Source organism: Antechinus flavipes, chromosome 4 (genome assembly GCF_016432865.1).
Source record: "Antechinus flavipes isolate AdamAnt ecotype Samford, QLD, Australia chromosome 4, AdamAnt_v2, whole genome shotgun sequence".
Classification (NCBI taxonomy): Eukaryota; Metazoa; Chordata; class Mammalia; order Dasyuromorphia; family Dasyuridae; genus Antechinus; species Antechinus flavipes.
In genome coordinates, this window is record NC_067401.1 from 72,211,636 (window position 1) to 72,238,750 (window position 27,115).

Genomic DNA, 27,115 nt, shown 5'->3' on the forward strand with positions numbered 1-27,115 from the left:
CATTGTTCATATCCTTTGACCAGTGATTTACCGAGAAATGGTGTTTTGTGACTGTTGGTGTCATACTTGTGATAATTATCTATTTTGTATATTAAACTTTTATGGACATTCAACCTACTCTTACCATTTCTCTTCTAATTATATTTTAGTGGTTTAATTTCCACAAGCTTTTAAATTTTATGTAGTCTAAATTGCCTATTTTATCTTTTATCATTTCCTCTATCCATTTTGTTAAAAAGTTCTACTGCTAGCCAGATTGGTCACTGATCTTTTCTACTTTTTAAGCAGTATTGATTAAATTTATGGGGTACAATCAGATTCTCCCTACTGGGCCGCCAAAATGATATGGTTACTCACCAAAATGATGAGGTACAGGATAATACCACAAAAGTATATTGTGATTACAAGCTACTATCCTTGGTTATCTCAAAAGAATTTGTAGGCTTTGACCTCCAAATCAAGGGATTAGGAGTGGACTAAAATCCATAAGGGTTTCTATCAAGGAAAGGGATTTTTGTAATTAACAAGGAAAATACAAGAATGGGAACTATAAGAAATAAATGTCTTATTAAGAACTCTGCAAACTTGCTGATGAAGCCAGAAAAAGATTTTTTTGTTCATAATTTTACAATAAGTATTCCAAAGAGGTAAATATTTGAGCACTAAAGCATAATTTTTTCACATTCTTGTCCTGAAATGCAAGTCCCTCCTGATTCCCCACTGGCTGGTGAGGTTACAGCCAATTTAGAATGCCTAATTCCCTCACTCCTGATTACATCTCTGTTTTTTTAATTAGTTAATTTTTAAAGCTTTTTATTTTCAAAACATATGTATTAAGGACCAGGCCTAAGGAAAGGGGCAGGTCAATTCTTGAGAGCCTCCAAAGCTGTGAATCATAATACTTGAAGGTGTTGCAAAGCAGCCTTTGATGCAGATGTTTCTTGTGGATTGGGAATGAAATAAATTGGAGGTAAGAGGGAAGAGGAGAAAGGTCAGACAATGCAACTGCCTCTCAATCTCCTTGTATCATCATCATCTTTTCACATGAAGAGATTCATTCTACAGGTCTGAGTTAGATCTCCAGCAGCCACTGGCAAGTGGCTTCCATATCACAACATATATGCACAGATAATTTTTCAAGATTGATCCTTACATAGCCTTGTTTCAGATTTTCCCCTTCTTCCCCTATTCCCCCCACCAAATGGCAAGCAATCCAATATGTGTTATACATGTTAAAATATTTTAAATCCAATATGTATAAACATATTTATACAATTGTCTTGTTGCACAAGAAAAATCAAATCAAAAAGGAAAAAAATGAGTATAAAAACAAAATTCAAGCAAACAACAAAAAGAGTGAGAATGTTATGTTGTGATCTACACTCAGTTTCCACAATCCTTTCTTTAGGTGTAGATGGCTCACGTCATCACAAGATCTTTGGAACTGGCATCAATCATCTCATTGTTGGAGAGAATCACGTTCATCAGAATTGATTATCATATAATATTGATATTGCCATGTACAATGCAGATTACACCTCCCACTGTATTCACCTTATTTGGTCACAGTTCCCTATAAGTGACTAAATCCCTCCCCTAATTACAACTCCCATTCACCACATTTTGGCACCCATAACCCTTACTTTCTTTTACCCTTATTTGAGTGTGTATCTACCCCTTCTGCATCTACCAATTGTTTGTTTCTTATTCTAATTTATGGCTTTCCTCTATAAATTTCATTTCTTTTGTTCCACATCAGCCTAACTTTTAGGTTTCATTTCTTAGGGCTTTTTTGTTTTTTGTTTTTATGTAATTTTGTGTGAGCTAAACCCTGATCCAATTCTCACAGGAACTCACAGTTAACCTGGAGGAAGACCCCATTATAGAGAATACCATTAAGGTGTGGCAATTGGGAGATTATACCATTGACGGGCTAAATTCCAAAAGAAGTTACTGTGGAGTTTAGCAAGAGTTCTAACCCCCAAAAATAATGAGCAGAGTAAGGGGATTATGACATTGTCTTGGGGACTAACCTTAAAATGGATTTAGCACCCTAAAAAGAGTTAATGAGGGAATTATAGTAGTGAGTGATATTATGAGATAGAAATATAAAATAGATTTGGGAGAGCATAACAATTAGTGACAAGAAACAGTCAAGTCAAACATTTATCACAGGGTACAAAGATCTGCCATTTATTATGTGAAATAGCTCAGAGGCCTAACCAAATAGGCTTAGCAAGGCAGAGTCATACTGATTAAATAACTTAGGAGGGTGGAGGGAAGAGACAACTTTTGAAGTCTCAGAGGCCAGAAGGGAGAGGATCCAGGGAGAACTAGGTTATCCCAATGATATGCTAATCTAGACTGTCTCAGAGGTCAGAAAACTAACAATAGGAGGCCAGATGAGCTGATACAGACCTCAGAGAAGGAACTGATGGTGTCTAAATATAGATTGAATCAGATTCTACTTTTCTTGAGAGTTTTTTTTAGGGTGAGGGAGATCTATGTTTTCTTTCACAACATGACTTTTATGGAAATGTTTTACATAATTTCATATTGCTTTTTTATTGGGGACTAGGAGTAGGGATAAGAGAATCTGGAACTCAGAAGTTTTTAAGAAAAAGTGTAAAAAATTGTTTTAAATGTAACTGAAGAAAATATTAAATTATATATGTGCACACACACACACACACACACACACACACACACACACAAAGTGCTTTTTAGTTTTCCCAATAATTTTTCTTGGATTGCTCATATCCTCAGTAATTTATGTTCTGGAATTTGCTCTGGATAAGTGTTTTTGTTGCTTGCTTATCTTACAAGTATTTTTCGAATGTAAGTTGATTGTAAAGATCCCCATGCTTCCACTACAATCTAGTTGTCAGCCTGGGCCTTACTTGACTACAGATTTTCTCTTTTTCTATTCATTCAAATTGATTTTTTTTTCCTTCAGAACTTTTTATCTTTGGAATTTTATTGCTAAAGTTGTCCTCTACTGAAATGCTTCAGTTGTATAAACAATTCCCAAGATACAAAGTGAGATTAGAGACAAAATAATTCATAAGCTAGAAAGGAGCAATCTGTCAACACAGCTTTTATAAAATATCCTGTCTGTGTTTTTGAGATCTCCTGAATTGATACAACTGTTCAGAAGCATAGTGCATTAGAAAGACCACTGAGTTTGGAATCAAATTCCCCTGGCTTGATTCCTTCCTTGTCAAAGTAAATCCCCATTTTTTTTTCCCCTCAGTCCTATTGCTAGGAGAACCCAAACCACTGGGAGAAGACTTGTCTGGATCACTGTGAGCTCCACACTGAGCAAGTTTTCCTTGACTGGAGATGCTCAGATTTGGAAATTTTTGGAACTTTCATCAAAGTTCCTAGAGAACCTTTGCCACCTTTTCACCTTCTCTGGGACACCAGGAAAGATGAAGTGCTATAAGATGACTTTTGGCAAAGATGGGACAGACCTCTTTCATGTCATTTTTGCCTGTGTCTGTGTCTCTGTGCAGAATGTCTGTGTCATGTTTGTTTGGTGAGCTAGATTTTGTTACCTGGCAAGATTTAAAATGCAACCATCAAGAAAAAACTTCTATGCTATAGTAAGAATACTGCCAAGATTTCTTTAAAAGCCTAACTTTAAATTTAAATCCTAATTCAGACACTGACTACATAATTTGGGGAAGTCACCTAACCACTTTCAATTTCCTAATCTATAAAATCAGAGGGAAAGAGCCATATAATCGTTAAGGTTCTTTCCAGTTCTAAGCCTATAATCCTATGAAATCCAGTAGTTAAGAAGTGCCTAAGTAGCAAATACTACATTAGGCTATAGAGATTTAAAGACAAAAATGAAATAATCAGTTGTTCTCTTCAATATGACCTTAATATCTTTGCCCTCTTTTTTGTCCACATAAATTTGATAATAGTTCAATAGCTTTAAGAGGAAACTAGACTCCATATTGATTGTTAGTGCATAAAATATAAAAGTTCATTTGGGGAATATAATTTTTATTCTATTAAACCTACCAAATTACGAACACTGACCCACCAGTTAGTTATTTAGGTTTTCTCTTATTATGATAGCTAATTTAGGTTTCCTAGATACTATTAATGGAGTTTCCTTTTTCAAAATCTTTTTTTTTTTAATCTTTATTACTAGTAAATAAGAATGTAGTCTTTTATGGACTAATCTTTACCAAACTTATTAAATCTATTGTTTTTAGAGATGGTTGAAAAGTTTTGTTGAATTGAATCCATTTGCAACTATTTGTGATATGTTTCCACACAGCAAATCCTCCGTCCCCAACAGAAGATTTTAAAATTGCTTTTGCCATTTTCATATCTATTAATTTTACCATATTTATTAAAATGGTATCTCAGAGCTGTTTTAGTTAGGATTTTCTTTGAGCTGCTCTGATTGTGTGTTTGTCCCAATTTTCTCACATCTCCAGCACGTCATTTTCTTTTCCTGGCTTGTAAGCCACTTTGATAAGTGTGATTGTGGTACCTCCGAGTTGTTTTAATTTGCATTTCTCTAATTATTAGATTAAGAGCAGTTTTTCATGTGATTATGAATAGATTTTTTCCTTCAAAATTCGTATCTTTGGATCACTGCTCGGCTGGAGATATCCACCCTGAACATGCAGGTCAGTTTTGAAGAAAGGCAGGTGGGGTATGTACGCGGCAACAACGGCCAGGAGCCCGGAAGACTTGGCTCAGAAGCAGGACCGGTTCATTCCTGCCCGGAGCTGATTACCGCGGGCCCGCCTCGGACCCTAGAGAGTTATGAGCGGCGGTTTGGTTTTATTTCGGTAGAGGTAGGACCAATGACTCGGATTGGAAAGGAAAGAAAGGATATCCGGAGCCCTAGCGGCCATAACGTAGCATCAAGGGCGGAGGGGCAGGGCGCGGCGCCTGACCGGGACAAGAGGTAAGGGATTGATTTAACACCCGGCTCTAAAAGGAAGAATCCCTGGAGGCGGAGACAACACAGGTACCCGAGCTCGCACTTTCGTATTTCCTGCAGTCGGAAGTCCCGCCCCCGAGCCAACAGCTGTGCGGTAAATGAGATGGTAACCACGACTTCCCACTATCCCCCGCCCCGCTTAGACCCGAGCGCCACCTCTCGAGCGAATCGGTTGTCCAGGCAGCCGAGAACGCGACGGAAAGCTACGGCGCTGAGATATTCGAGCCTTTTCGGCTCCCGTACTTTTCGAATTTCTACGGCGGACTTTGTTTCCTGATTGTGGCGTTCTTACATCCTCCTCTCGGCCTACATGAATTTCTTCCTCTGCCTCATCGTTGTGGGGGGTATTGCTGCTCTCATAGTGCTACGGCTGTGGCTCGTACTCTGTTTCCGAAAAAAGGGGCAACATTCTGTGTCTGTCAGAGTACTGGTGGTAGCCGGGTCCGGTAAGTAGACCGGTCGTAGCCTCGCGGGTCACATGACATTTCCTCCGCTCTGGTTTCTCTCAGGACTACAAGCCCCAAGAGACAACGCGGCATTGTAGTTTCTCATTTATCCCTCTCCGCCCTCCTTTTTGGCTTTCCTTGAAGCATTGCATGCTGGTCTATGTGGTTTTTGTGAAACTGATACAGGTTAACTCCACGTTTAAATGTAGACTTTGGGGCTGTGCCTTTTTTGATGATCTGAAAGCTAATCGATTTTAAAGCTAGAAAATCCTCTTTTTTACAGATGAAGAAAATGAGACAGACATTAAATGAACTGACCAGGGTCTCGCAGCTATAGTTTTACATATACGTATTATTTGTATATATCATACATACATTTTTATATATTTAAGTACATATACATTTGTATTTATATTTTTGTATATTTCTATATCTATAAAATTATGTATTTATATACCACGCATTTATGTTTATCTCCCTCTACATTATATTAATATCCCTATACGTTTATATATTCCTATGCCTCTACATTAAATGTTTCTGTCTCCATACATTTGTATACACTTGTATCCCTATACATGTTTATTTATGTTTTTATAATATATATATATTATTTATCTGTATCCTTATTCATTTATTTATATGCATATGCATTTATATTTATTTATACTTATATTTGTAAGTTCAAAATTGTGTATGGTGCAGCTTTTAGGAATGTTGTAGTAATAACTCCCAGGCTACCTGGGAACCTCAGTAGTAGTAGAGATCCCAATATTTTTCAAGAAATCCCGGACAGGCAAGCCTCGAGAATGATTTAGTCACTTTAGGAATCGCAGCTCTTGGGAGTGATGTGAAACCCTGGAGAATATGTGTAAAAGAAAGCTTATTCCACTAAGCTATCTTTTCGAAATATCTGGTAATTTCAAAATCTGGGCTGCTGTCTCACACTAGATAATGAGAACTTTTTTGTTAAGAATGGGTCCTTGTTAACCTCTATTGTCAAATAGTCCCTAGCTATCACCAAACTTCCCACCAGTCTTGTGAGCCCCAGTCCCATCATGTCATTTACCCTGCTCTGTTCTCTTCGCCTCAACTCCACCTCTAACAGTTTTCCTTGTAAATTTGCCTATTAGCTCTCTCCTCTTTTGGAATTTATAGTAAATTTTTGCCTCTTTATTTAGAAAATATCTAAGCTTCTAAATTATTTTGGGACACCCATCTAGAATCCCAATATATTTGGGGGGAATGCCCCAAATCCCTGTACCCCAACACCTATACATTTTTATTTAGGTTTCTATCCTTATATATTTGAATTTAATTCTGTATATGTGTGATGAGTTCAAATGTTGGAGTTCTTGTTCTTCTCAAAACACAGCTGGTTTAGCTTAGAGTCCTCCAAATATCTCCAAATCCAAAGGTTCTGTCCTTCAGTCTCTGCCTCTGCTTTCTTCAGCCTCCAACCAGCACAAAGATGGAATGAATCTCTTGTTTCCTTCACTTGGGGCTCGGCTAGCTTTCTGGTGAGTCTTTCAGACCAGCTTGGTCTCAGTGGGGGAAGTGCAGGAGCCCAGCCACCAACTACAGTGGTATGAGATGAAGATGAATCTGGTTGTCCACTGAACTCTCCACTCGTAGCTTTTTCCTCTGAAAACTCTTCTTCTGCCACCAGCAGCCAAGTGGAAAATATTCTCCCTTGCCTCAGAGAGAGGGCTTCTGCAGTAATTCCGCTGAAATCTCCCAAAGTGCTCTGTGTCTGCACCAGAGCGCTCCTCTCCAATGCAGCTGAACTCTCTTCTGCGACCAGCCAGCCAAGTGGAATATATTCTGGAATAGCTCTCTCTTCACTGGCCTTATATCTGAATCTTCTGAGAGAATGGGATTATGGGTTTTCTCCCATGGTGCTCTCTGGCCCTAAGAGCTTTAAGGGAGGTGTGAATTCACAAAGGTATAAAGTTTACTTTGTGAATCTCGCAAACTTGTGAACTCCGATGAGTAAAGGTGCAAACACAAACATTGTACTAATTAGTTCTACTTAGTACCTTGTTTCAGGTTCTGCCCAAAACATCTTCTTGTAAGATTAGATCAACTCTAATTAGTTAGCTGTTTGTAAAGACTTATACATGTATACTGAGCTTCGAGAAGATCAATTCGACAGCTGACAGAAAGAAAAGTTGGAGGAGTTACGAAAATCAGGGAAACAACCAGCAGCATGAGATGTATATCCGGATGCATTTGGGGTTTTCTTGGCAGAGACAGGGTGATTTGCCATTTCCTTCTCCAACTCATTTTACAGGTGAGGAATTTAGGTAAACAGGATTAAACTAGGAAGTACCTAAGGCCAGAACTGAACTCACAAGAATAGATATAAATAAATAAATGTATAGGCCAAAAACATAAATAGAAAAGTATAAGGATACAAATAAATACAACTGTATAGAGATATAAATATAAATCAATACATATGCATAGGAATAGAAATAAACATACATATATATAAGTCTTTATATGTATAAGTACATAAGTATAAACATACATATATAGACTGACTACTCAGTCAGTGAAATTCCTATCCCTGGAATTTCCTACTAAATCATCTCTGCCTCCTGGCCCCACTTCAGGTCTCAACTAAAATCTTGTCTTCTGTGAGAACCCTTTCTCAGTCCTCCTTAATCTTAGTGCCTTCCCTCTGATACTACCCCAGTAATCTCCAAACAGCTTTTTTTTTTTTTTTTAATAAATATAGTTAGCATATTATTTCTCTCAGTAGACAGTCCTTAAGAGCAGGAATTGTTTTTTGCCTTTGAATCTCCAGCATGTAGCACAATGCCCAGTACATATATTATGCTTAATAAAAGATTGTTTTGACTTGATACGTATAGGAAATTATATACATTATTATGCATAGCCATTTTGTTGGTCACTTAACTTTAATGGATGCTAGGGAAAGATATTGGGAAGTTTTTTCACCCATAAAAAAGATATTAATACATCATTTAAAAAAAAGTAGATTAATAAAACACATGAGTCTTGTCTACTCTTACATGGAGAGTCCAATGTAAGTAGATAATCTTCTTGAAAAACTGAGAGGTGACTAATGGATGAATAGAGATAGTTGTCTGTAAGACTTGGGTCTACAAAATCTGGGGTTAGAGGAATAAAGGAAAATAAAATTGTACATCTGGGTCTTGATTAATACAAATAATAAACTCTCAAGTGGTCACATGTATTTATTCACATTTCTTGAAGTTATAACTGTGTATAATATGGTCATTGTTTCTAATCCAGTAGAAACAGTCAGTATAAATTTGAATAATGCAACTATTTTTATGAAATTTCATCATTTATTCACATTAATTAGGATCTTTCCATTTAAGGTTTTCTTTACATGTGCTGATAAAGTTTTGGAGGATTGACCTCTCAAGATAAGGAGGACATGTAAGCAATGCTTTCTACATGGCAATAAGATTGTGGCTACTAAATCTTGAAAATGTAAATGATTAATTAAATGCTTTGAAAGTCAGTCATAAAACAATGATGTTACTGAGACTTTATAGGAAGAAAGGGAATAAGCATTTATTTAAGCACCACAAAGCATTTAACAGATGTCATGTCATTTGATCTTCACAATAATCCTGGATATTAGGTACTATTGCCATTTTTCATTTGAGGAAACTGAGGCAAACAGAAATTAAGTGATGGGCCATGGTTCACAAAATTAGAGTGTATCTAAGCCTGAAATTGAACTTTTTCTGACTCCAGGCCTTGTGCCCTATCCACTGTACCACCAGCAGCACCTATAGAGGTAAAAAGGAATTGTGGAGTAGTCTTTCTTGATAGCAATGTTTTTGCAGCTTACTGAGTGTGTGACTTTGGACAATCACATATCTTTTTTCAGGGCCTCAGGGTCTTCATCTATTTTTATAGAAAGAGAGAGAGACATACACACATAGAGACAGACAGACAGACAGAGAAACACAGAGAAAGAGAGAAACAGAGGGACAGGGAAAGAGAAAGAGAGAGTATACCCCTAAGATCCTTCTAAATCAGGAGTTCTTAAGCTGGGGTTAGTGAATAGATTTCAGTGTCCATAAATGAATTGGAGTGAAAAGGAGTGGGAAAGTTACATCTTTATTTTTACTCATCTCTACCTCAAAGTTAACATTTCCTTTAGTTATTTAAAACCCTATTCTAACAAGGGGTCCATAGGCTTCACCAAATCAACAAAGGGATTTGTGATAAATTAAGAACTCCTGTTCTAATTCTGTGATCTGACAGAAATTAATCTGTTACCCTTTTAAGTAAAATACATTTCTTTGTCTTTTTAACAGGGGAGGTAACATGGTGTGGTTTTCATTTAATACTTTTCCCAACATAGGTAAATGTATATATAAATATGCTATGTAAATGTATTATAAATTTATTTATAAATATATAAATAAAACATGTATAAATACAGTAAGAACCATAATTTTAAAAATTAGAAAACATGATATTCAATAAATATGAACCAAACACTTAGTACGGTGAGTAAACAATGAAAATTTGCTGAACTATTGACTGAATGGGTATGTATGGCAGGCTGACAGGTACTATGCTGAGCTGGAGGGATTGGAAAGATGTAAAGGGGGAATAAAATCAAATAGTCCCTGTCTTTAAAGAACTTTTCATTCTATAAGACTACATGTACACAGATAAATATCCAGTAATAAATACCCAGTACCCAAGATAAAGTCCTCAGTAATCTTGGGGATGAAACACAAGCTTTTGGGGGTAGGAAGGAAGGAATCAGGAGACATCTTATATAGGAGCTTCTGTTAATAAAATAATTATATACCCTTATTAAGTATATATGCACCCTATGTAAGGTTAAGCATACATGAAAAGTTTCATCTATAAGTCACATGGAAAGACCCCATAGTCCTTAGACTGCATTGGCAAAACAAATGGTAATGTGTCTTTTAAAATGTCATTTTTTTTCTGTTAAAATCCTATTAGCTTTTGGTATTGAACAATTTGACAGCACCAAGGATTTTGTTGCAAAGAACTTTCTTTCCTAGGTCTTTGGGAACAGTGGTAGTTGTGTCTGCAGGAATAGTTGTTAGGCCCCATTATCTTTGCAGGGGGGTTGCTTCCTTGTATCAGGTTGAGGAAGCTGTGTAAGAAGCAGGAGTACCAAAGGTTTGGGAGATGCTGCTGCCCTCAGGATTCTTGGACCTTTTTGCCCATTCGGTTGTTGGGGAAGGCAAGGAAGATGGGTTTCTTATATACAGTGAATGCTTCTTTCAGTGACAACTGTGGAGGTCAGTCTGAAAGCAAGGCCCATGATCTAGGAGGCTCTTGGGTTTAAAGTCCTCTGAGCTGTCTCCATTGTACTCCAAAGGGGGATAGTCATTTTTTGCTTCCTCTCATAAGCCACCAACTGATTCTGCCTCAGGATGTTCCATTGCCACTCCGATTGGATGGTGCACAAAGGCAGAGATTAGTCTCCTTATTCTTTACTTGTTTGTTAGAAAGGAACCATAGTCCTCTATTTAAATATTTACTGTAAAATCGGATGGCAGATAGGCCTGCTGCTTGTCAGTTATTGATTTACATTGTATAATTCTTAATATATATGATCTTTAATGTTATTTTCAGGTGGGCACACCACAGAAATTCTGAGGCTGCTTGGTAGCTTATCCAAAGGCTATAATCCAAGACATTATGTTCTTGCTGATACTGATAAGATGAGTGCTGTTAAAATACGTTTATTTGAAGAGAAGAGAGCTGAGTTAGACTCTGAATCCCTGGTAAGTTAGTCACCTTTCTAAACTATTGTTTTCCAACTGATTCTTCATATTATGTTCCAAATTATATTTTTATCTGTCCTGAAATTCATTTGTGTATGTATATTAATTTGTATGCTATGAATTCTCAGTTTAAATGAAGTTTATCGAATGTCAAGATAAGTATAATTATTACTGTTGTTGAAATTTAATTTTGACCTCTTAACCTTAGAAAAGAAATTTAGAAAAATTATAACTCCAGAATGAAGTTCATGATAGCATTTTTTTTAGTCTTGTAAATATTTCATTGACGTAAATACAGGAAACTTTAAATGAAAAAAATTTTCTACCTAATGTCTGGAAATTATTCACCTATTTTAAATCAAGTTGTTTCATTTATGTAAGCTCTGATCCTGGGGATTATGTTGACATAATCATGATCATGGGAATGTGTGAATGAGTTTACTTAGCTCTTCATTAAAATTAATTGTCCCAACTAATTCTTCTATTGTGTTCCAAATTATATTTTTATCTGCCCCAAAATTCATATGAATGTATATTCATTTGTATATGTCATGTATACTATACTACCACTTTTTAAAATAAATGATTTTGTAGGATAATAAGACTTAGAGCTGAAAAGGAACTTAGAAGTAATGTAACACCTTTTTACAGCTTCAGAAAATGAGTCTTGAAGGTCATGAGTATCTTGCCCAAAGTCATACAGGACACAGAGGCAGAATCAGTGTAAGAATTCAGATCTTCTCACTCTAGAGCTGCCTCCTCAAAACCCCATATTGAATGTCAGTACAAGCTGCAGAATTTACTTAGTAATTACATTTAAGATTAATAAATCATTCTATTATGTTAGTGCCATATGTAATAATGATCAGTTATTATGAAAGGCAGTGGAAATTAAGTGGCATCTTAGCTATGGGAACCTGGATCACTTCCCTGCTCTGCTCAGGACTTTGGACAGTTCTCTAAGACTCCCAGTGGCTGAGAAGGTCCTTTTGCTTCCCTAGACCAATGAAATCACAGGCCTCCTCCAAAATAAGTGATTATCATACCAGCCTCTCCCTTCAAATTTCCATTGAGATTCTTAATATAGTTGTGCTCTTTCCATCTTCTTCATCCGACTTTGATTAGCATGGCATTCATCCTTCTGCATCTGATTTTTTTTTTTTTTAACTTTTACCTTTCTCTTAAGAGTTATACAATTAGGATACCTGCTTTCTCCTTCCCATTCCCCTCCCCACTCTTAATTTATTTTCAGTTTTCAAAATGTTACTATGAAAATCTTTGAACAAATAGACTTTTTTTCCTGGTCTTTCATAGCGTTGCTAGGCTATATTCCCAACAACAGAAATATTGGGTCATAGTGCAGTGAGAGAGTAGATTTGATAGGTAAGAATTACCTGGACACTGAACTGGTTTCTCAAAAGAAAAGGCTTTATTGTTGTATCAAGCAGAAGAGATTGCAGCATCAGGGGACTGGTTAATCTAAGGGGGTACTTCAGGATGAGTATTTTATAATGAAAAAGTAGGGGTAAGAGTTTATTAATTGGATTCTCTCCAGGAGATGTTTACTTCTTAACTGTTGGTTAACTTTTGAGAAAAACAAGGAATAGAAACATGTAGCAGGACCCAACCCAACTATCACCCCAGCTCCTTGCACTTAGGTGTATGGTTAGCTGTGTCCTGTTTATCATAATCTAACCCCTCTTCACCTGTTCTGGTGAACAACAATAACTTGTTTTTCTTCCCCTGCTTTTAACTACAAATAGAAGCCCTGCTAGGGCCCACTCTAATAGCGATATGATTGTCCCTTTATTGTTGATTACATATTGGCAGATTGCTCCCCCAAAGTACTCTAAAGTTTGCATTTCCAGGAGGAACTAATGAGTAGGCTTATCTCCATGTCAAAACCACTGAATTTTGTTACTTTTTATCACTTGTATTAATCATTGTGGCATTTAATAGTTTTTCAAGTAAATAATAATCTCTTTTTAAAATTGGTTGTTTATATCCCTAGGTCATTTATCCAATGTAGGTTAGGACTTACCAATGTGACTTTCTGATAGTTCCTTTTATATTTTAGGGGCTAGTTTTTGTCATATTTATCATCTAAGAAGTAGGTTGACATTGTGAATAGATAGCTGACTTCAAAGTTAGGGAGAACTGGGTTCAAGTCTACTTTCTAATACAGTACTGGCTGTTGAATAGAGAAAGTCACTTAATTTCTTAGTGTTTTCTAGGTAATTCTTTAAGACTATAAATTGTAAAGAAGGTACTGCTGAGCTGTATTGTTATCATCTTGAAGTTCCCCATATTAATGAAATCAGTATAAGGGGCTTTTGTATAGAATAATACAAAATCCAAATGACATTTATAGGGAAGAGCAAGCAGACAAGAGTATTAATTTGCTAAGAGAGAAGCAGCTGAAGCATGAAGAGCATCTTATATTTCTAGTCTCTAAAGCATTACAACTAAATGGAATAAATTTTTGCCCAACTGTTTTCTCAATATGTTATTTTTCTTTTGATTTTTTTTTTTTGTTGTGCAATTAAAAAAATTAATGTAAACGTTTTGTTTTGTCTTCAATAATTACTTCTATTTGTTGAATTGGAAAATCTCCCTTCCACAATGGGGAGAAACATTTTATTCCATTGTAGTTGTTGTTTCTGGTAAATAATGAATCCTTTCCCCAGTTTAAGAATTTTTTTCCTAAAGCTTTCTTAAACAGTTATCTTTTATTCCATTGCACTAGATGTCTGGACTGTTTTATTTTATTTATCTGCTTCTCTATTTTTTTGCCCTGCCTCAGATAGTTTTGATGATAACTACTTAGTAAGAGCTTTAAAAAGAATAATTTTGTTTTTCACATTATAGTCATTTTCCACTCACTCATTGTCTCTCTGGTAACACTTTGGTTGAGAAGATCAGATTTTTTAGATAGAGTCTCATATTATGTGTACATAATGATATTTTGAATTTTTCAATCCCAGCATTAACCCCCTTTTGGTCCTCTTTTGTTGCTTGAATTTCTAATAATATATCAGATGAAATCTATAGGAAAGGGTATACTTTGCCTTGGATCTAATTTTAGTTGAAATGCTTATAATGTTTCTCCATTGAAAGTTACGTAGGCTATTCTGCTATCTCTTTACAACATAACCTGGCAATGTATGATGGATTAGGAAAAATATGAAAGATGATATATTAGAAAGAGCCTTGCTCTGACATTTACAAATTACATGACCATGGACAAAACATTTAATCTCCAATTTACACACTGAAATATGGAGATAATAATACTTGTATGACCAAACTTATATAAGAAGGTATTTTGTAACTCTTAAAACTATAAATGAAGTTTAAAGAATTATTGTTGTAATGAAGCAGCACACAATTCCTTTTTGGTGTATTCATGGAAAGTACATGCCAAAACAAATCTATAAATAAATCTGTTATCTTTTTACTAACAATAATTCATAGCTATTTTTTTTCTTTGGAGGTGATGAGGGTTAAAATTCTTGCCCTGTTGTATGTAAGCCAGACTGCTTCAGTTAAAAATAAAAATCAAACATAAATATTTTTGCCTTTTTTAAGAAAAAAAGAAACCTTCCTAAAAGAACTGAAATAACTTTCCCTTCCTCCCTCCTCACATTGTTGTATCCCAATTGAGTGTACCCACTGTTTTTGTCTGATGAACAGAATGATGTATTCAGGCACCCAGTGAAGATCTTCACCTCAAGAATTTACTCCTTGTTCTGTCTCTAAAGATGCATTTTAAAATTGTTTACTGCCATGACTTGAGGCTCTGATTGGGTATACTATTAAGTAGAATAGACCAAAGAATCAGGCCATGGTTGTATGATAAAGGTTTCCATGAGTGAGAGGTGCTTCCAAAAGAACAGATCCATTTCAGCAGAAATTACTGACCAAGATGGCAAAATTAGAAGAAGCACTGTAGCCCATTTCCCCTGACACCTACACCACCTTAACTAGCAAGTGACTCAGTCCCCAATCTCAGAGATTCTCCTCAGAGAGGAGGTTAAGATTGTGGCCTCAGTAAGGTTGCTCTCATGATGTAAAGCAGATGTGAAACTTAGTGCCCAAACAAAAGAGTGGGAGTCGGGATGATCACTTCATTCCAAGTGCGAGAATTGAGAGTTAAGACTTGATCACTGGGTACAAAAGAGTGGGAGTCGGGATGATCACTTCATTCCAAGTGCGAGAATTGAGAGTTAAGACTTGATCACTGGGTACAAGGACTCAAAGCTCTATATTGCTCTACTTTAGGAGAGGGAATAAAGAACAGGTTTTATTTCAAGGAGGAATAAAATATGTAAGCTGTTAGCTTTGATTAAAAGAAGGGGAATTTCAAATTACCACTTTCAAAAATGAAGAACAAATTCACATCAAATGAAGAAGAAATATAGGATAAGGACCTAGCTTACCTAACTATGTGCCAACAGGATCAATAACTAAAAGAAATGGATGGGTATTCATTAAAATATATAAAATGTTCAATTTCATAGGATAAGTAGAGAATTAAAACAACCCAGTCTTAGAAAAAAGAAATAAACTTATTAACTCCCAAATTAACTCCCAAAACAAAACAAAACCCAAGAATAAATGCATTCTCAGTGAATTTTTGTTAAGCATTCAAAGAATTAATTGTAAAATTCCATAAACTGTTTACAAAGATAGGAAAAGAAGGCATCCTACCAAATTCCTTTGATGATGCAGATAAGATCCAAATACCTGAATACAATAATTTTAAATAAAATATTAGCAAAACTACAATTTTAAATAAAATATTAGCAAAGAAGTTAAACCAATATATCACAGAGATTGCATAATTTTTATAAATCTTTCTTGACCATAACCACTTTGTATTTATACCAGAAATGCAGGATTGGTTTGTTATTAGGAAAATAATTAATATGGTAATAAGTAGAATAGCAAAAATAATGTGATTGTCACTATACACTATCCCCAGTTTAAGAATTTTTTTCCTAAAGCTTTCTTAAACAGTTATCTTTTATTCCATTGCACTAGATGTCTGGACTGTTTTATTTTATTTATCTGCTTCTCTATTTTTTTGCCCTGCCTCAGATAGTTTTGATGATAACTACTTAGTAAGAGCTTTAAAAAGAATAATTTTGTTTTTCACATTATAGTCATTTTCCACTCATTCATTGTCTCTCTGGTAACACTTTGGTTGAGAAGATCAGATTTTTTAGATAGAGTCTCATATTATGTGTACATAATGATATTTTGAATTTTTCAATCCCAGCATTAACCCCCTTTTGGTCCTCTTTTGTTGCTTGAATTTCTAATAATATATCAGATGAAATCTATAGGAAAGGGTATACTTTGCCTTGGATCTAATTTTAGTTGAAATGCTTATAATGTTTCTCCATTGAAAGTTACGTAGGCTATTCTGCTATCTCTTTACAACATAACCTGGCAATGTATGATGGATTAGGAAAAATATGAAAGATGATATATTAGAAAGAGCCTTGCTCTGACATTTACAAATTACATGACCATGGACAAAACATTTAATCTCCAATTTACACACTGAAATATGGAGATAATAATACTTGTATGACCAAACTTATATAAGAAGGTATTTTGTAACTCTTAAAACTATAAATGAAGTTTAAAGAATTATTGTTGTAATGAAGCAGCACACAATTCCTTTTTGGTGTATTCATGGAAAGTACATGCCAAAACAAATCTATAAATAAATCTGTTATCTTTTTACTAACAATAATTCATAGCTATTTTTTTTCTTTGGAGGTGATGAGGGTTAAAATTCTTGCCCTGTTGTATGTAAGCCAGACTGCTTCAGTTAAAAATAAAAATCAAACATAAATATTTTTGCCTTTTTTAAGAAAAAAAGAAACCTTCCTAAAAGAACTGAAATAACTTTCCCTTCCTCCCTCCTCACATTGTTGTATCCCAATTGAGTGTACCCACTGTTTTTGTCTGATGAACAGAATGATGTATTCAGGCACCCAGTGAAGATCTTCACCTCAAGAATTTACTCCTTGTTCTGTCTCTAAAGATGCATTTTAAAATTGTTTACTGCCATGACTTGAGGCTCTGATTGGGTATACTATTAAGTAGAATAGACCAAAGAATCAGGCCATGGTTGTATGATAAAGGTTTCCATGAGTGAGAGGTGCTTCCAAAAGAACAGATCCATTTCAGCAGAAATTACTGACCAAGATGGCAAAATTAGAAGAAGCACTGTAGCCCATTTCCCCTGACACCTACACCACCTTAACTAGCAAGTGACTCAGTCCCCAATCTCAGAGATTCTCCTCAGAGAGGAGGTTAAGATTGTGGCCTCAGTAAGATTGCTCTCATGATGTAAAGCAGATGTGAAACTTAGTGCCCAAACAAAAGAGTGGGAGTCGGGATGATCACTTCATTCCAAGTGCGAGAATTGAGAGTTAAGACTTGATCACTGGGTACAAAAGAGTGGGAGTCGGGATGATCACTTCATTCCAAGTGCGAGAATTGAGAGTTAAGACTTGATCACTGGGTACAAGGACTCAAAGCTCTATATTGCTCTACTTTAGGAGAGGGAATAAAGAACAGGTTTTATTTCAAGGAGGAATAAAATATGTAAACTGTTAGCTTTGATTAAAAGAAGGGGAATTTCAAATTACCACTTTCAAAAATGAAGAACAAATTCACATCAAATGAAGAAGAAATATAGGATAAGGACCTAGCTTACCTAACTATGTGCCAACAGGATCAATAACTAAAAGAAATGGATGGGTATTCATTAAAATATATAAAATGTTCAATTTCATAGGATAAGTAGAGAATTAAAACAACCCAGTCTTAGAAAAAAGAAATAAACTTATTAACTCCCAAATTAACTCCCAAAACAAAACAAAACCCAAGAATAAATGCATTCTCAGTGAATTTTTGTTAAGCATTCAAAGAATTAATTGTAAAATTCCATAAACTGTTTACAAAGATAGGAAAAGAAGGCATCCTACCAAATTCCTTTGATGATGCAGATAAGATCCAAATACCTGAATACAATAATTTTAAATAAAATATTAGCAAAACTACAATTTTAAATAAAATATTAGCAAAGAAGTTAAACCAATATATCACAGAGATTGCATAATTTTTATAAATCTTTCTTGACCATAACCACTTTGTATTTATACCAGAAATGCAGGATTGGTTTGTTATTAGGAAAATAATTAATATGGTAATAAGTAGAATAGCAAAAATAATGTGATTGTCACTATACACTAAAAAGGGCTTTTGATAAAGTGCAACACTAATTTATAATAACTAGCATTTCTATAACCTTTTCAGTTCTGCTAAGTACTTTATAAATATTACCTCATTTTATCCTCATAACAACTCTGAAAAGTAGATCTTATTTTCCTCATTTAATTGCTGAGGATATGGAAACAAGTTTAAGTGATTCTCCTAAAGTCACATAGCTAGTGAGTGCCTTACTTTTTGGTCCAGAACTCTATCCATTGCACTACCTTGTTGCCTTTAAAACAAGAGAAACATAAATATAAATGGAACTTTATTTAACATGTTAATATTTAAATATAAACTTAGTTTATAGTAAATTATAATTGAATTATAGTTGTAATTATTATGTATTATATCATTATTAATATTAATTTAAATGTAAATTAGATATTTAAATAGTATTTATTTAAAACTAAGATTTGGCATTTTATGTAATAGGGACAAACTAGAGTCCTTTCTAGTAAAATCAGGGGTGAAACAAAGATAGTCATTGTTGTCACTTGTATTTGAATGGAAATTCTATCTATAGTAATAAGATAAGAAAAAGAAATTGAAAGAATAAGCATAGGTAAACAAAATGAACACTTCAGGCAGACGATGTGATGGTATTCTTTTAAAACCTGAAAACTAACAAAAAATTGTTTGAAAAAAACTTATAACTTCAATACAGTTGTAGGACATAAAATCCACACAAATCATCAACATTTTTGTTTACTAGTAATGAAACCCAGCAGGAAGAAATAGAAAGGAAAATTCCCTTCAAAAAAAACTACAGAATAAGACACATAGATGTCACATGAATACAACTACAAAATATTTTATGGAAATAAAAATAGATCTAAATAATTGGAGAAATATTAATTGCTTATAGGCAAACCAAACAAATAAATAAAAGGCAAAAACAACTTTAATTAATTTACTTAGTGCCATAATCAAATCTTTAAAGGAATACTTTGTAGAACTAGAAAAAAATGATAAAATTTATCTGGAGGAACAAAAGGTCAAGCATCAAGAAAAATAATGAAAAACAGTAGAAAGAAAAAAGCCTAAATATCAGATCTCAAACTTTACTACAGAATAATAATCAAAAACAATCTGATTCTGATTAAAAAATAAAGAGTTCATTCAGTTGAATAGCTTAGGCCTATTCCATATTGAAGCAAACCAACCCATCAGTCTAGTGTTGGATAAATCCAAAGACCCCAGCTATTGGTAAGGGCCCAAATTGATAACAGTTGTTAGGAAAACTGGACAGCAGTCTGGTTGAAATTAGATTTAGACCAACACTTCATACCACACACCAAAATAAACTCCAAATGAATATGTGACCTATATATAAAATGTCACATAAACAAGTTAGAGGAATAGGAAAGAAATTTATCCTTCAAATATATGGATAGGGGAAGAGTTCATGATCAAGTGGTGGATAAAGAAGATCACACAAGATGAAATAGATAATTTATTATATAAAATTAAAAGTTTTTGCATTATTCTAATACAGCTAAATTAATATGAAAAGTTAATTGGGAAAGCATCTTTATTATAACTTTTTATTTACAAGATATATGCATGGGTAATTTTGCAGCCTTGACAGTTGCAAAACCTTTTGTTCCAATTTTTCCCCTCCCCCCAACCCCCTCAGCCAGATGGCAGGTAGACCAATACATGTTAAATATGTTAAAGTATATATTAAATACAATATATGTATACATGTCCATACAGTTATTTTGCTGCACAAGAAGAATCAGACTTTGAAATAATGTACCATTAACCTTTGAAGGAAATCAAAAATGTAGGCAGACAAAAATAGAGGGATTGGGGATTCTATGTAGTGGTTCACACTCATTTCCCTGAATTCTTTCACTGGGTGTAGCTAGTTCAATTAATTACTGTTCATTTGGAACTGATTTATTTCATCTCATTGTTGAATGATCATCATATAGTATTGTTATTGAAGTATATAATGATCTCCTGGTCCTGCTCATTTCACTCAGCATCAGTTTGTGTAAATCTCTCCAGGCCTTTCTGAAATCCTCCTGCTGGTCATTTCTTACAGAACAATAATATTCCATAATATTCATATGCCAAAATTTATTCAGCCATTCTCCAACTGATGGGCATCCCCTCAGTTTCCAGTTTCTGGCCACTACAAAGAGGGCTGCCACAAACATTCTTGCACATACAGGTCCCTGGGAAAGCATCTTTGAAGCAAGTTTTTCTGATAAAGATCTCATTTCCAAAATGAGTGATTTGAAGTGATTCAAATTTTTAAGAATAAGAGCCATTCCTCAGTTGGTAAATGGGTAAAAGAAATGAACAGTCACTTCTCAAGGGAATAAGCTATCCATAGCCTAATTTAAAAAAATTCCAAATAACTAATAACGAAAGAAATGCAAATTAAAATCTCATGCTTTTTGGCTTGGTGAAGTTGACGCAAAAAAAAAAAAAAAGTAAATGGCAAATGCTAGAGTGGCTGCAGGAAAACAGATATATTGATATATTATTTGGGGGAATCATTTTGGTCCCACTATTCTAAAAATCATTTTGGAACTATGCCTAACTAAACTGAACATTCTCTTTACTCCAGTGATACCATACTAGGCCTATATGCCAAAGAGAAAAAGGTACTTTATATCTAAAAATATTTAAAGTAGGTTTTTTTTGGTAGCAAAGAATTGGAAGCTAAGGGGATGCCCACCAATTGCTAAATGGCTAGACAAATTGTGATATACAATGGAATATTTTTGTCTTAGAAGAAATGAAGGAAGAAATAGCTTCAAAGAAATTTAGAAAGATTGGTATGAAGTGACAGAGTAAAGTAAGCAGAGCCATGAGAACAATTGACATGATAACATTAATGTTTTTAAAAGGAGCACTTTTGAAAGGCTTATATACTCTGACCAAGGTAATAGTCAACCATTATTCCACAAGATCAGTAAAAAATGTTGCTTACCTCCTCATAACAGAGAGATGATGGACTAGTACACTCCTGAGACATACTGATATAGAAATTAGAGATGTCCTTTTGTATCCAAGAGGAAAATTTGAAAGATGATTGGTTCTGTTGAGTTAGTATACTTATAGAACCTTTTTCTTTTTTTTCCATGTAGGAAAAACAAAAAACTTTTATACAATTCTTAAACTTTAAAACTTTTAGCATCTGCCATCATCAGAATTATTGAAGTTTTCATAGCACGTCAACAGAAAAGAAAATTGATATATAAGAGTTCTGGGACAAAGTCTAAGAGGATTAAATGTTATTCAACTCTATGTTAATTTCTTTATGAAATAGAAACAAAAATGCAGTTTAATGCATAAAGTCAAACATAGACTATATGGTTACAAAGCAAATGCAGAAGTTAAAAGTGACTGTCTTTTTTTCCCAGAACCAGATAGATTTTGGGTAAAGAATGACTTTTTCAATTTCAAGTTTTCTGTGGCTCATCATTTGTGATATCATTTCCTCTTTCATAATGAAGATGTCAGTTAATGTTAAAGGATAATGGTAATGGGGCAGTTGTGGCTCAGTGAATAGAGCACCGGCCCTGGAGTCAGGAGGAGCTGAGTTCAAATCTGGACTGAGACACTTCAAGTCACTTAACCCCAATTGCTTCAAGTTTGGCAGCAGGGAGGGAAATAGGATAATGGTTAGTATCAGTGATCATTGAGAAATTCACTATTAAGATATGTGTGTTTTCACTGTTTATTAAAAAACTGCATGTTTTTATATTCTCCAGAGAGGGGATTCCATTCAAATTCGCTCTAATGAAGAACTTTTATTGAATCATGGAAAATTTGATGACTTGGTCACCCTGGACCAGTAAAGGGAAACAGGATATTGTTGTAACCAAACTGAATCCTAAATGGTCCCAGTGAAAACTTTATTTATAACATGTGGAAGTTGCACTCCACAGCCCTTTTCAATCTCTAACGTTCTATGACTATACTGTTTGTTGCAAATTGAGATATTAGACCTTGGCTTTTTATGGTACAAGAAAGGAATGTGGGCTATTTACAGTTTATAGATTAGAATTATAGATCTATCTAGCCCTCTGAGGAGCTATCTGAGTGATTTACCTAGCCAACTATAATATATTCTTAAACAAAACTCAAAAATTGTAAAATGAACCCCAGCCATTAATGTCTGATTATTGATGTGAGGTCCATAGTTATTAATCCCTTTGTAAATTTAGGGGAAAATCTCTAATATGCCAGTAATATGCAGATATATAAAGGAGAAGCAAAAGATGAGCGATAACCAAGGAATAAGTGAAAATGCCATCTCTTGCCTGCTGTTGATTTTGCATTCCTATTCTCAACCATTATATCGTGGATAGCAGAAGTACTATCAAGATTTTAGACTTTATTAATTCCTTTTTTTAAATTCATAGTTATTTCTTTGCAAAAGATAAAGCCTTCAGAAGTTCCAGCTCTCAATATAATAACTAAATGAATGCCACTTTGAGACAGATTATAATATGTTCAATTTAGCACACTTTGTATGTGCCATTTTAATTTGGGGGCTATCGAGCCTGATCTGGTTTTTCTTTAAAAAAAAAATTATTGAATTATTAAGTTTTTTTGGTAGTAATAGCCCTACTTCCTTTCCCTTGAACTGGAATGACATCTCTGGATATGAGTAACAGAAAACTACAACAAAACCAATGTCCCCTTTCCCTGGGGGAACTAATTCATCTTAACTTTGGAACTTCCACTCTGATTAGTGAAAGAAAAGCAAAAACTCAGCTGATCCATTATATCTAGCCAGCTCCAGATTGCCACACTAGAATGTTTTATACCCTCTCTAGTTGTTTACCTTAATCCAGTCATTTACATCAGCTATCTAGCACCCTCCATTTTTTTCTGTCAACTGAATTTCCTATAAATCAACTCATCAGGATTGCTATAACACCCAGAGATTCCTTTCCCACATTTCTCTTTTATGTGCTTTGCTTTTATATTTAGATACCCAGCACAAAGCCCAGCCTTTTCACTCATTTATCCATAATAGGGTTTGAGATTTTTTTTTCTATTTCTTTGGTATGCTTTCTTCAGTGCCCTTAAAATTGTGTCTTTTCTAGCACAGATCTCTTCAAATACTAAGTTCAATTCAATTGCTTTTCCCATACTTACCCTCCTTTAGGCAATTTTTATCTTCCTCTATAGGCACATCCAGAATGTGTATGGTAGGGTTCAGATATGATGGTTCTTTTCTTCTTAGTGGTTAAAAGACTTACTTATAAAAAATCTTAGTAGATCCTTTCCATCTTTCATTTGCTCTTGTTTTCATCTTTAAATGTTCTGGGCATGACGGTACTTAGTAAGGTCTTTTGCCAAGCTTTCTTTAAACTTTTTAATCTTTACTAATCGCATTGTATTTTGGAACGATATTACTCATAATTTTCTAGCATTCTTTGTATTACACAGAATCAAATCAGGCCTTCACAAATGACATACTACAGTAGACCATATCTTTTTTATATGTACACATATATGTGTGTGTGTGTGTGTGTGTGTGTGTGTGTGTATGCATTATGTCAGATTACTTGAAAAGTATGACAACTGAAATAAGTTTATTCACTCTTTTGAAAACTAAGCAAAGCATAAAACAGGAAACTTATGCTTGCTGAAAGTGTTCAACAGTATCTTGGAGGAGATGCAGCCCAGGATTCATGACAAAGAAGGATTCTCTATGGCTGGTGAAAATCACCCAATGCTTCTGTTGGTTCTTAACATTGTCTTGTTTGCATCAAGCTCTGGAACATTACCCAACTCCTAAATGAGATTGCTAATCATTTAAAAGAGTTTGGCCTAACTATTCACATAGGAAACACCAAGTCATATATACATCTTGGATTAGTGCTGTAAATGGAAATAAGAGTTGAAAAAGGAAAGGCCAGGATGGCCAAAGGATTGTCATTGGGAAAATTAACGATCTTCAGTTTCTTCCCGAACTAAAAGTTCCTATTTTTAATACATGTATTCTTCCATTGATATTATGGAACTATAGGAGAAAGTGAGACTGGCGACCGTATAGCCTTCCCTCATTTAAATCCAATTCACTTGTATGTATATCATGGCATCGCTTTCCTAATGTCATGTTACTTTTTTTTTGAGAGTGAAGAACAAAGGACAAATAACAAGAGCTGTTAAATAATGGAGTGCTACAATCTTTGAAGAAGTGACACTGTAGATTAACAAATAGTAATGGAAAGGTGTTTGATGGGTGTCACTAGGCTATAAGTTAAGAAGAATTGTTAAAAATGTCATGAAAGAAATATGCGATTGAAAAAGAGATGGATTGATCATGTGACAAAGGCAAAGGAAAACCGATTGATTTCCTTATTGCTGAGTTAGTAATTCCAGAATATCAGGAGAACTCAAGGAAAGCCCTTGACATTTTCATTGGATCCTTTTAAAAATCCTATAAGATGTCTCTAGCAGGTATGGAGAAAATGCCTATCTGAGTCAATTGAGTATATTGTGTACTGTCAAATTATGTTTGAAATTCTACGTTTGAATGACATGTACAATAACTGGCTATTACTTTGTCTTTGTAGACATTCAGAAATAAATTTTAACTCATTCTTTTTCTCCTCCATTTGATTTTAAACTTAACATGTTTTCTGTCACTTCTGGACCATAAAAGGGTTCTAAATTACAAAAAAAAAAAAAATCTCCTTCATGATTTTTTGAAATGACAGCTGAGCCAAATACAACTTCCTAATAATACATCATGTTACTATAGGGTAATATGGGGCTTATGTCTATTTAAGATATTATAAATGAATCAGAAAATTTGCTCCTTCCTGAACCATTAACAATAATAATGATTTGTGTTTTTATAGTGCTTTTCACTTAAGTATCTCACTTCAGAAACATTTTTACATTACTTCTTACAATGCCTTGGTGAGAAGCCAAGAGAAACACTTTCAGCAAACCCTTTTTTAAAAAAAATACACATACAGAGCAAAATTTTCACAGAAACCTTAAGAAAGAAATTGTCAGCCATTAATCATTAATTTGAATTACACCAGTGCAAAGGAATGCTTTCTATAATTTAATTCATAACTAAATTTGGATGATCAGTCTAGAGATTTCAAATTGCTTTGGTAGTTAGGGTTGTTTTTTTTTTTTTTGTTTGTTTTGTTTTTTATAAAACTAATTAAATAAATAATGCTGTGTTCTATCAACCTATATCAGGTTTAAATGAATTTTAGGTTTCTTAGCTAAATTTTATATTAGTAATATCATTTTATAAATTTAATTAGTTGTTTTTAATTAGATCCTGAAAATGCTTTACCTTGAAATGACTGATAACTTTTATTGCACTAGATTCACAAAAGTGATTTAGCCAAGTATAGATCCAATGATTTATTTGTTTTCCCTAGGATTTTTGATTTTATATGATTTCATAAAGTGAGAAAGATGAAAGAGAAATGATTATGGTTGCTTTAAAACAAATAGGTTCTTTGACATTTTTGCTATCTTACCCTGAAGATTAAATTTAGGTAATCTTCTAAGAGAAAACAGGTTTCTTCTGACTAGCTGCAGTTGAGCCTAAACAAGAAAAAGGAATCACCACAGAAATAGGAAGAATGAGTTAACTGTAAAATTACACATGTGAAGAAAATAATTTGAAATGCCATTTAAAGAAAACAAAAACAATTTCCAGTGGGATTAGTTGTAAATAGTAGCCAAAGTAAAATTTTCCACCAAGAGTGTGGGATCTGTATAGAGATTCCAATGTAAGTGCTAAACCAAACTGCATTATGTGAAAGAAAATGAAGCATGAAAGTAAATGTCTGTTCACTAAAGATTGTGATGGCTTTCTGGATAAGACTCAGGAAAAAAGTCCACACTTGCAAAGTATGCAAAGAAACGAGTTTATAATGAATGTGTTCATTCAAACAATAAGCCTTCACTACTCTGCAGTCCAGCCAAACTGGCTTCTCTCTGTATTTCACACAGGACACTCCAACTCAGTGTCTTTGTACTGGCTCCAGAAACTCTAAATTAATTCTTTTTTTACCTTTGTCACATGGTCCTCTTCCTCCTGTCTCTTCCATGAAGCCTTTCCTAGTTCCCACAATTGCTAATATCTTCCTTTCCAACCTACTTGTGTGCTTCATACTAATTTTTACTAATATAGTAACTAAAATTATGAATGATTTCTTAATCGCCAAAGGCAGTATTTAGCAATTACAGATAAGGGATAAGTGGTGACTAGGTGGTACAATGGACGGAGCCACTAGTTTTGGTGTCAGGAGTTTCAAATTCAGACTTGACTCTTACTGACTCTTGAATCTTATTAGCTGTGTGATCCTGAGCAAGTGGCTCAACCCTGACTTCCTCTCCCCACTCCACCCCCCAAAAAAGCATCCTACTAAATGAATGAATGATAAATATGATTTTAAAATAAATGAGTGAACTTTTGGGGGTCTTTATTTTTATCTTTCTGCAGCTTTTAACACTATTGATCACCCTCTTTTCCTTGATACTTTTATTTCTCTTAAGTTTTTGTGACTATATTGTCTCCTGGTTATTCTTCTGCCTGAATTCACCTCCTCAATCACTTTTGCTGGATTTTATCCAGATTATGCTTGCTGGCCAGGAGT

General features: G+C 34.4%; 1 protein-coding gene across 2 annotated transcripts in view; it reads left to right on the forward strand.

Moving 5' to 3' along the window:
* The first annotated feature begins 4,169 nt into the window (after positions 1–4,169).
* The window catches only part of ALG14 (ALG14 UDP-N-acetylglucosaminyltransferase subunit), a 120,242-nt gene continuing 97,296 nt past the window's right edge, over positions 4,170–27,115 (forward strand). Inside the window, exons 1-2 of one of the 2 annotated variants that reach the window (XM_051993300.1) lie at positions 4,170–5,418; positions 11,056–11,207. In XM_051993300.1, coding sequence (XP_051849260.1) covers positions 5,283–5,418; positions 11,056–11,207 — 288 coding nt within the window. In that variant the 5' untranslated portion in view covers positions 4,170–5,282. The remainder of the gene's footprint in view (positions 5,419–11,055; positions 11,208–27,115) is intronic. The other variant, XM_051993299.1, reaches the window with a different exon arrangement.